The 12,372-nt window shown below is 40.7% G+C and overlaps 1 protein-coding gene across 2 annotated transcripts in view; it reads left to right on the forward strand.

Moving 5' to 3' along the window:
* Positions 1-12,372, forward strand: part of LOC134647777 (nephrin) — a 514,499-nt gene that overhangs the window by 282,523 nt on the left and 219,604 nt on the right. For both annotated transcript variants that reach the window (XM_063502080.1, XM_063502081.1), the window contains exon 4: positions 11,754-11,867. In XM_063502080.1, coding sequence (XP_063358150.1) covers positions 11,754-11,867 — 114 coding nt within the window. The remainder of the gene's footprint in view (positions 1-11,753; positions 11,868-12,372) is intronic.

The raw sequence follows: 12,372 nt of genomic DNA on the forward strand, positions 1-12,372 counted from the left end.
AAATACGATTTCGTCGGCAGAATTGGTGAGAAACTAGCGGGTTACCCCACTGGGAGTCGCGCGTTCTGGTCGCTCGCCAAAGCTGCCGAGGGAAATTTTTGTCAGTCGTCTCTACCACCACTGCGGAAAGCTGATGGTGATCTGGCCCACAGTGCAAAAGAGAAAGCCGATCTGCTTGGTACTCTTTTTGCCTCGAACTCGACCCTGAACGACGACGGTAGCACCGTGCCGCCCACCACCCCACGGTGCGCATACTCCATGCCAGAAATCTCATTCACGCAGAGGGATATTCGGCGGGAGTTGCTATCTCTGAACGTCCATAAGTCGAGCGGGCCAGACGGCATACCAGCTCTTGTGCTTAAGCGGTGTGCTCCTGAGTTGTGTCCCGTGTTGGCGCGTCTTTTCACACTCTCTAGCGACAAACGGCATGTTCCATCTTCGTGGAAGACGGCCCTTGTGCACCCTGTGCCTAAAAAGGGCGATAGATCGGACCCATCGAATTACAGGCCTATCGCTATTACCTCCCTTCTCTCCAAGGTCATGGAGCGTATAATTAACGCAAAGCTCCTGAGATACCTAGAAGAACACGATCTGATCAGCGACCGCAAGTATGGTTTTCGCCACGGTCGCTCGACTGGTGATCTTCTAGTGTATCTCACACACCGCTGGGCTTCGGCCATTGAGAGTCAAGGCGAGGCATTGGCAGTCAGCCTAGATATAGCGAAGGCATTCGATCGGGTCTGGCATCGGGGTCTCCTGTCGAAGTTATCATGTTATGGATTGCCGGAGGGACTGTGCAAGTGGATCGCTAGCTTTTTGTCCAGCAGACGCATACGAGCTGTAGTAGACGGAAGCTGCTCCGATAGCATGGGCATTAACGCTGGCGTCCCGCAAGGTTCTGTGCTATCCCCAACGCTGTTCTTGCTGCACATCAATGACATGTTGTCTATCGACGACATTCATTGCTATGCGGACGACAGTACTGGGGATGCCTTTTACACAGGCCGTGCCAACATTCCTCGTTCTGTGGTGCTTGAGAGTCGTGAAAAGCTTGTGTCGGACATTGAGAACACTCTATCCAGAGTTTCGGTGTGGGGTCGGGACAATTTAGTCCGATTCAACCCCACCAAGACACAAGTTTGCGCCTTCACCGCTAAGAAAACCCCATTTACTGTGGTCCCACAGTTCCAAGGCACAGCCCTTACCATGTCAGGGAGTATTGGGATCCTTGGTGTCGACATCTCCAGTGACGTCCAATTCCGTAGCCACCTGGAAGGTAAGGCTAAGCTGGCATCGAAAAAACTCGGTGTGCTCAATAAAGCGAGGCGATACTTTACTCCGGGGCAAAGACTGCTGCTTTATAAATCGCAAGTCAGACCCCATATGGAGTACTGCTGTCACCTTTGGGCAGGAGCACCTGGATGCCAGCTTGGACCCTTCGACTCAATCCAAAGGCGCGCTGTACGAATCGTCGATGATCCCAAACTCGCAAGCGGTATTGAACCTTTAAGTCTGAGGAGAGACCTTGCCTCCTTATGTGTGTTCTACCGCTTGTACAATGGGCTGTGCTCTGAAGAATTGTTTGACATGATGCCAACGGCAGCTTTCTATCACCGCACCGCTCGCCATCGGCAGGGTGTTCATCCACACACCCTAGAACCTAAATGGTCGCGTACTGTGCGGTTTAAGAGGAATTTCCTCCCGCGGACGCTCCGGCTGTGGAATGAGCTCCCTTCCGAGGTTTTCCCGAGGGTCTACGATATGCGGTTCTTCAAAAAAGGAGTGTACAGGTTTTTAAAAAAAGGTCGGCAACGCGCATGTAACACCTCTGGAGTTGCAGGCGTCCATAGGCTACGGTGACTGCTTACCATCAGGCGGCCCGTATGCTTGTTTGCCACCTATGTGGTATAAAAAAAAAATACTACTTACTAGATCTCGTTCAAACCAATTTTCGGTGGAAGTTTGCATGGTAATGTAATTTTTTTTAGTTTTAACATTCTTTTATTTTAGAAGTTACAGGGGGGAGGGGGGACACACATTTTACCACTTTGGAAGTGTCTCTCGCGCAAACTATTCAGTTTAGAAAAAAATGATATTAGAAACCTCATTATCATTTTTGAAGACCTATCCATAGATACCGCACACGTACATGGGGTTGATGAAAAAAAAATTTTTGAGTGCAGTTCTAAGACTTCTAAGTATGGGGAACCCCCAAAATTTATTGTTTTTTTTCTATTTTTGTGTGAAAATCTTAATGCGGTTCTCAGAATACATCTACTTACCAAGTTTCAACAGTATAGTTCTTATAGTTTCGGAAAAAAGTGGCTGTGACGTACGGACGGACAGACAGACATGACGAATCCATAAGGGTTCCGTTTTTTGCCATTTGGCTACGGAACCCTAAAAACGAATAAAAAGAAGAAAAAGAGAGAAAAATCTTTATAGGGCTGCATCTCCTAAACAGTGCTTCGTAGAATCGTAGCGCAAAAATAATAAAATTTTCGTTCATCTTCAGAACCACACACACTGAACAACCTATCGTATCACTCCCTGAAACGTATAAAACGACATCCATGACGACTTTTATGACATACTGCATGGTCGCCATCTTGGATTCCAAATCTGCACACCTGATGCAAATAAGGTGCATCTATATCTATTAAGCCAATGATTTATAACTCAAGATAGGTTATAGGCGTTCCAAAATTGAAGCGCTTACCTTGTGACAAATTGGACAAGTTGCCTTTAGTCGCGACTGGACAAGCGAGAAATGTGCACGTGCTAACGCGCTCCCGCACACCGAAATAGAAAGAGACGAGCTTATGTTTAACAACGAGTATGACAAAGATGGATGGAATGAGAAAATTAATCAAAAATAACAGATTTCTTCGTAGGCTCAGAAATAAATATGGAAGTATTTTTTGTGCTCCTCAAGTATGAGTATAACCTATCTATGGTTATATAATATCATTGTATTAAGCCAACATCAACAACATATCTACTATCGAAATGTACTTTTGATAGTAGTAGTACGAAATGTAATCTGAAAGGAATCAAGTAATGCATTCCTGTAATGAGGAATCGACATTGATTCCAATTACTAGTAATTGTAATATTAGAAAAGGTGATTCCTGATTCCTTAATTGGAAGTGTAAGTACTTAGTAATTCGGTATTGTTAGATTACAAAGTAATCTGGGAATCGGTAATCAGATTACAAAGTAATTTCGAGTAATCGTGGAACCAGGAATCAATTACGAAATGCCCATCTCTGCTTGAGAGTGAATGAACATTCGCTCGATTGTCAACGATGATGGCATCTATCAGTGAATCAAACGGTAAATAAGAAGCTGTTAACGTTACCTACTAACGTTAAAAATGGTGTATCGATACCTTTGACTTAACGTTAGCTCAAATTGACAGCTGCTAACGTTACCATTTTGTTACCGGTAAAGAGTAGTATAACTAACGGTACCTGGTCTAACGTTAGTTAGAACTTAACGTTAGATCTGTCACCTTGTGGTAACGATACCAACTTTTTAACGGTATTTAAAGCCCTGGTTCTAAATATTAAGCGCGGTGTTCTGAAACGGCTTACTATGAATACCTAGTTTGTCTTATTGTAGGAACTTGATCCAACATAGCTCCGGTGAAATTTGAGAAGCTGAAATGTGGGTTGCCTAGTTTGAATCTTTTGAAACATACATGCAATATAAATATTTATTCGGTGGAATATTTATTCTAATTCGTTTCAATACTAGATCTTGCATACGTAGCGCAACGTAAGGTGACGTATTCATGCCTAATACACGTAACAAGTTGCACTTCCGAAAAAATCACGGAACAATTTCTATTGAAAATTTCCAAATTCCAGGTGTATTAGTCTAATTCAGATGAAATATTTAAACGGTTAAATATACTCGTATATATATTTGCTCAGGTCAAAAGATTCTAGACATATTTACAAACAGCCTGTCATATTAAATTATTACACTACTAAGCCTGCGCAATCTAATCACAGCAGGCTATATAACTCTCTTATACAGCAAATCTCGATATAACCGGTATCTGTTTCCAGTAATTGGTCACAGCTCACAGCGACAGCCCACGCTCATTCCCATCACTTCAAGCATCATATACTTACAAAAACCAGTATAACTACGCTCTCTCTTTACACATAGTTACTACCAACCTCAAGGTCATAAATTTGACAAAGTTGGGTGATCCTCGACTCGTCTGTGTTCAGGAATGCGCGGTCAGGTAATCTGCCGTCCGGCTCCCGCGCGGCACCGTTAATTTGATCGCATTTCCGTCAACGGGTTGTTCCCTTTAATGAGCAGCGGCCCCCCCGGGCCCGGCGTAATTGGCCGGTGCCGGACACCGGACAGCGCGGATAATTGCCCGTCTCTTTTGCCGGACGGCGCCACGTGTCGGGGCTTGATGGGACGCCCGTGCTTCCGATTATTGGGCCGCCTTTATGGCCGGCGAAGTGGTTTCATGAGTTTCAGAATAGAGGACTTTTGACTTCCATTGTAATAAGGCGAGAAATGTACCTGTAATATAACGTTGATTGTATGTTTGACTGTTGAAGCAAAAAAAATTGCTAAATTTATGATCGTTCGTTCGTAATCTGATATATTTTCATTGATTTCGAACATAATTGTAACGTACCTACCTGATAAAATTCTAGTTTTACGACTTGAGATACCTACACTACATCTATTCAGTATTGATTTACCTGACTGCTGGTGAACCAGTGGTATTTTTTCTAAAACATGTTTTTATTTCGGAGTAAAATATATCTAAGGGTAAGATTTAACTGTTAAATGTAAGTAGCTACCTACTTACTTATTTAGACATCTTTTGGCCTATTCATGATGATGATACCTAATGTTATTATATCCAAGAAATCTAAACCATAAAATAAGAAAATAGAGTATCCCTTTACAAAATCTACATAATATTTACGCGTTGCAGTATATAACAGGTAGTGGACTTGCAAACTGCGCTCACAAATTTCAGTTTTGAAAGAGTAGTTAGTCGTAAATTTCCTTTTCTTCATAAAATTCAGAATAGCCCCGGGGCTGTAACGGCTTGATTTCACGCCAAGTTCGGTTTGGCGCTGCCCACTCGGGGCCTTATTCTTGAATGCATTTGACATTTGAAAATGATATCGAAAACATATTGATTGCAACTTAAAGTCACGCAGTGCAGAAATAAGGTTATTTCGCGGGGCTGCACCTACGAGATTCTTTAGAAAGGGGTTCTAAATAGTTTTTGCCAATGCCAGACATCTCTGAAGTTTAAAGATCAAATCCTTGCGTAACTACTATCGGGTGGGACATAAGTATGCCTGTTTAGCACCGAAGATACTATGATGTGCAGATTTGGCTCGTGTAACCACAAAAAAGCCAAAAATGATTGAAAGAGTCATTGCTAGATTGAATAGCTGATAGCCACATAAGTAAATATAGTATTAAGTGGTCACCATGAACCGTGAAAACCCTTAATATGGGAGGCTGACGACATAGCCAAGCCGTTGGAACAAGGCAACGCACGACTTGTAGCTACGAGTATCGAACAGTGGCTATTTGTGGCTGACGTGATACTAAAGATAGTGCTTAAAGGCTCTCAACCAATCTATATGCATATTGGATCAGTATTACATCGGTGTTGAAGTCCAGCTTCTGAATAAGACTCCGGTCCGCTTTCGGGTAACCGCCTTTTGCCATGAAACGTGTTATCTGCGATATTGGAGGCGATGATCGCCGCGATTGGATAAGTGGCACGGGACCGAGAACGAAATGCTGGGAGTGGTTTATATTTACTTTGTAGATGTAACTGTTAGTTTGACCAGTATATGTCGGTATTATAGAATAAGTAATAGTATTTCTAAATAAATGCAAATAGCAAGCAGCAAATGTATGAAAATTATAAACAATGATCATTTAATCAATGTATAAATCAGGCTCCAAATGTACCCAATGGCTGGCCCAATTGGCCTAAACCTTTACACGAACACCACACTTATCCGTATTGAATTATTGACCTTACAATTTTCCGAGGCAAGCTAGTATCACTAACAGAACTACCGCTTTCCTACTCGGACGGTTTAAAATAAAGAAAATAAATAGTTACCAAAATAAACAAGAAATCGTGAGTGGCCAGGTTTATCTTATCGTCTATTTCATTCAATTTAATCTATTTCATTCAATTTTCGTTGGGAATTTTTTACAATCATGTTATTTAGTGTCAATGGTGTACAAACACGCAATCCTGAATTGACAATAAATTGTCACGAAGCTTAACTGAGTGTTTATTTTATGACTCAGTGTTTTGTTATGCCAGAAGGCTCAATTGAGTTGCTATAAATTTTTAAAATTGCCTACCTATGTCAATAAGGATAAGTGTGTCATAAGGATAAGCGTGGCTGGCCCTCACATTGGCACCTGCTTACACATTGATAGTGTTTATTGCGATTACCATGATTATTAATGTGTTACGATCCTTATGATTGTCTTTATTGATTTGTGCCATAAAAGTACAGGCTGTTATTTTATTTTTATTTTAGCCGGTTCGATTCCTGGTTGAGGGAAGCGTATTTTTAAAAACCTACTTTGAATGCAGTTTTGTTTCTTTTCGAAAATAAAGGAATGTTTCTGTTAAGTGAACTTTGCTATGTCCATTGTTTAGAGTACTTTCCCTCCAAGTGGTATTAGAAATTCCACCCTGTTATTATTTCTGTATAATATAAAACAAAAGATTGCTTAGGTATACATGCAACAGACACAACACAACAAATCAAGCATCTTTCTGTAGGTACCTAAGGACGGAAAGTATTAATTACCTTAAAATAATATTTTGCTCCAACCTGAGCGCTCTTGTGTCATTTCCGCGATAACAGAAAGTTCCGTGGAAGATGACCGGGGAATCGAGGCTTAATCGAAACTTTAAATCACTTTGCTCGGATCCGCAAGACTTTGTTGTCTTTCCATCCGAGCTGATCCACCGCGAAACGGTAAACAGATACCTACTTATTTATCAATTAATATCAAGAGTTAGTCAGCTTGAAAGTTTTAATTGGAACCGGGACTGAAAGGACAGGCGAAAAAACTGTATGCAACGCGGAGTCAGTCACTTTGACTGGTCGGTATTAGAGGTTAAAGTTAGATTGAGCGCGGCTCCGACGCCGAATGTAAAACCTAATTGCCCTTTGATGCTTTAAATGGAACAGGCTAGAATAGCTTTTATATACAGTCGTGCCAAGCAAATGCAGGCCTTTTTCCCTTGCGGCTGGAATTAGAACAATGGCATAGTGGGAATGCGGCTGGCTGCATAGTAATCGAAGTGAATTGTGAGCAATCACCTGCGTTGTATTAGGCTGATTGGCCATTAATTTGGTTTGGATGCCTTCGTGCTGTTTGCTGGGTGAACCAATAATGGTGCAAAGTGGGGATATGCTTATAAACTTGAATAAATATTTTAATAATTGATAATTAATATATAAATTTAATGTTAACCCGTCTATTATTCCTTAATTATTTAACTTAGGTACAAGAGGATCAGAATAGATCCATTTAAAATTGAATTGTTGAATTAAAAAAGTTGCTGATGCTGACTGTGAGGTTTCTTGGGAAGGAAAGGGATTCTTTAAATAGCATTTAAAATTTTAACGAAGATTAATAAGGGCTTCAGTTTTTGAATATACATTTCATTTGTGAAATCTGTTTAATTCGCAGTGTTATTGAGACAATCGTAAAAACAAAACGCACAGACCAATTGTGATCGTCATATTTCTGTAGAAGTTTTAACTTGTTATCATTTAGCTGAAAAACTTAAATTATGATTCTTATGAGATACATTGATATTTAAAAACGGCACTCAATGAAAATCGGTCATCTCTCCACATATTCCTGGTCATGGATTTATACATGTCGAACGATATTAAACCTAAGATTGCGTAAGTAACCGTATTAAAATATTTTATCAGCCATAACGTTTGCCAACACGCTTCGGTTTCTTCAAACCTAAAATAGAAGAAAGCTAAAACTTCGTGACATGCTATGTTTAGAGAATCATAAAATATAGGAACGGAGTTCCCTCGCAGGTCCCTGGTGGAGCGGTAACGAACCGGAACGATGCCGTCACCCGCCGTCTCATATCATAACGGGAAGTATTTCGATCGCTTCTCGCATCGTCTTGGATAAACCAGTCTGGTCTTTTCTTGGCTTTCCATTATTGTGCTTTGTGCTTTTCTGGTTTTTTTTTTCGCCTTTTAATAACTATGTAAAAACCGCCTTAACTTGTGCTGCTCATCTTTTCTGAGTTTTCCTACTTAGAATAAAGGAGCCCAGGTTCTATTTAACTTCAGTATTTCAAGAATAGGTAAGGTAGAAGTAAATGCACGTTACGCGAGTGGTATTTGAACTTCCAATGAAAGGGGGAAGTAACAGTTAGGGAGGCTTCTTAAGATGATTTACTTTGCTCGAAAGCTAACAGAAAATAATGTACAAGTATCAAATCATTTTTCGCATCGGTAATGTTCACAACTATTAGCTCATTGGCACGAATGATGAATGGAAACCATTTAAAAATGGACAACTTATGTAATCGCCATGGGAAAGAGCCGTGGGTCTTATTCCACGAATGGAAGACGCAGTGTACGAAGGCCTATGTACATTGTACAATAATGTGAACAAGCGATATAGCCGAGTCGCAGGCAACTGTTGAATGAGGCACAAAACTCCTTGAATTGTCTCCACATGTCAAGCGCGACTTCAAGAATAGAGTCAACACAAGTCATGCTAAGGGCTTGACTTATCGTTGTTCAGGTGCTTGAAGGAAACCATCACTTAAACAATCACTAGTGAAACTGTCAGCCTGATAACTGTGTCACACTCATATAAGGTTCACATTAGGCGACACGTTTGTTAGCGCTCGTGACTCTTACTCATACATGCCAAACATTGACACGTTAGTTATATTAATGCTTTATACCTCGTTATTATAATCTTAGATAGGTACTTGATTTAAGACGGCGTACTTGCATACATGACAGCGTAAAGTAAGTTAAATGAAATGTGTTAGTGCGGTTAAAATTGTTTGTATGAAATTGATGATTTAGCATCTATATTTAATCGTACTCAAAAAAAAAAACATGAAAACCTATGACCACAGTATGAAACACATAATGTACCTAGGTATAAGTACCTACCTGTCATAGACATAGATATGTATTAACAAAAGTCAGAAGTGAGCACATGATATTATCTATAAAGCACGAAAATTTATTCCAAAAATCAAAGTTATTGCACTCACCTACCTATAACAACGTAGCGACAAGACTGCGCGGAAACTCTAGACTGTTCTATAAAATTTGCCTGCATCATTAGCGTCACGAGGCAACAGGCAGAAAAATGTCTCCAGTCGGTGAGCTATTCCGGAGCAACTCTAGCCAGTCGGGTGTCATTCTAACAGCGTGCCAAGCACTGGCAAGACGAAAGACTAGCTTAACGAGTACAAATGAACACTGCCATCATGTTAGTTCTCACGGGTCTCAAGATACACCGGTTTGTTACCAAACAAGATTTACTCTCGCTCGTGAACCAATAGGAATACGCCCAGATATTTCCTTATTCCTACACTTTGCTCCGCGGATCGTGATTCTAAGGATAGAAAAGAATTGACACTTGAAAGGCAGGGAGAGGCTTAAGAATTTAAAGGTCGAATCAGATATGTGATGACCTTTTCTGAATCCGTCGAACCCTTTGCTATAAGATAACCGTAGGCTGTTCTGAATCGCATCTAACCCATTTGGATCACGAAAGCAGAACAGACGGAAAGTCTTATTTTCACGGACCTATTTAAAATTTAGTATTTTGTAACTATAATATCTTACCTATTGATTTATATCGTTAGGAGTTTTACCCGAGCACACGACCGCCATACATTTGTTTTGACCAATAATTGGTTTACTCCAAGTAAATAAGAAAATTATTTTTTAATCATAAGCATTTACTGGCAACTGCGAGTAAGGGAAGAATGATCGAGTAGTTCGGCGCAAACTGTATTACTAAGTGACTGTAATAAAAAAATATCCGCTGTATATTGTAAGAAATACCAGATGCCTGATGTGTTATGATTCCATAAGGAATGGAAATGTCGTGGGAGTGCAGACGCGCAACTTTGAATGATTGACGTAGGACTTTTTGCGCTGAATGGGAGTGACTCGTACTTATCATCACCTTAGATCAGGTATTCTGTACACTACGCAGTTAGAAGCTCATGGAGAATGCAAGCTGCCGTAGCGCGAGACTGATGGTGCCGCATTACGAGAAGCGATCGCATATTTTATTCATCGCCGCAGATAGGCGCGCGAAATTAGGAAAACAAACGAACAAAAGGCGAGAGATTTACTTTCGGCTTATCTTCTCTGTAAACGGGCGGATGTTACTGTTTACTGACTTTTATTTTATTTGTTTTACGGTTGTTGAGAAATTTAAAGTCGGGATTGCTCCGACGATTGGCTAATATTTTATTTGGGATTTGTGCTACTTGGATATGCGTTGAGGTCTAAATACAGTATGGAAACAAACGTAAGGCAAAGAAATGTACCACATATATTATATATTACAGTAGTGCTGCTTTGGGAGTGATTAGCTTTTATCACTGGACTCCCATGGGCAGCCTATCACAAGACCGCCACAGACACTAGTTTAAAGATTTTTTTACAATTTAACTGATTTGCTAAAAATCAGCAACAGTTTAATCTAACCTCAACCCTTGCTGACTATCAGATTTTTCTGCTAAACGAAATATCGCTACCTAAGTATATATTTCTGGCTGACTATTTACAGCCCTTAACAATAGTACATTATTGCAGAGGCCGGGAAAGGGCAATTCGTGGATGAGTTTCGTAGCGGAGTCCGACAAAGAAGACGAATCCACGAATTGCTATTCCTGCCGAGGCATATATAGTGCTTTTCTCCAAAACATGCGAGGAAATAAAGTAAAATAATAATTATTTAAGCATCGAGCATCACTCAAATCGAAACTTCACATCAAAAACGTCAAAAACAATTTCCCTCGTTATTTTTAAAAGTTAAAGGCACAAACTTATTCTGCCATTCAATTCAGTACCATTCAATATTCGTTCATTGAAAATATAGTTGGTCAAACCAAATTGTCAGTAAATAAGAACAAAAATAACTATACTCATCCTTTTCTTTTGGGTTCTAGTACTGGTGTAAGACAAAGATAGTATGATTCTCTCTGTCTATGTCAAACTATAATTGTGCAATATAAGCTTTATGAACACGGATGAGATCCTTAAAAAAATATATAAATAATCTTTGATTTTATTAAGCAGTATTCGCACGATCATACACGAGCACAACGGTCTTGTAAGAACGAGACATGTAAGGTCGTTTATATTACTATCTCACTCTATCCTATAGCTTGAAATGATAGCTGATCGGGTCGTGTAGACGCGGCCCGCGGCTATAATAATTGGCTGTTTGCGTTTTTTATTTTAAAAAAGTAAAAAACACTACAGTAATAAGTTATTACTGTAGTGTTTTTTTACTTCCCGTCCGCTAGAACAGGACAGCAATAGTTTTATTTTTTTAAATTAGAGTTTGACAATAAAGAAGTACTTCCGGTACTATTTTTGCTACAATAAGGTGAACATTTCCGAGCATATTGGAGAAAAATAACATTAAGCAAAACTAGTTCTAAACCGGTTATTCTTTTCCAGTGCCTCCAGAGAAACCGGTGGTGGTGGACCGCTGGGGGCGCGTCATCAACACCACCACTTTGGGCCCGCACCAGGAGGGAGACGATGTTCTGCTCACCTGCCGAGTGCTTGGCGGTAAGAACTCAACTATCTTGACGTGTCTAGAGAAACCGGTGGTGGTGGACCGCTGGGGGCGCGTCATCAACACCACGTCAGGCCCGCACCAGGAGGGAGACGATGTTCTGCTCACCTGCCGAGTGCTTGGCGGTAAGAACTCAACTATCTTGACGTGTCTAGAGAAACCGGTGGTGGTGGACCGCTGGGGGCGCGTCATCAACACCACGTCAGGCCCGCACCAGGAGGGAGACGATGTTCTGCTCACCTGCCGAGTGCTTGGCGGTACCATTGAATAGAACATGCTAACTATGTAAACAAACCGCCATACTAAAATTGACACTGAATGTCAATTTACTAGTAACTTTTGTTTACGTAGTTAGCAAGTTCTATTGAATTACACTTTAGACACCTTGTGCCCTCAACAGGAGGGGCCTGACGTGCCGCTTACTTTCTGGATGTTTGGACTTATATTCTCTACTAAACTTCAATCCTCTTACTTAAATAACCAACACCTCTACTTACC

Source organism: Cydia amplana, chromosome 5, assembly GCF_948474715.1.
Source record: "Cydia amplana chromosome 5, ilCydAmpl1.1, whole genome shotgun sequence".
Taxonomy (NCBI): domain Eukaryota; kingdom Metazoa; phylum Arthropoda; class Insecta; order Lepidoptera; family Tortricidae; genus Cydia; species Cydia amplana.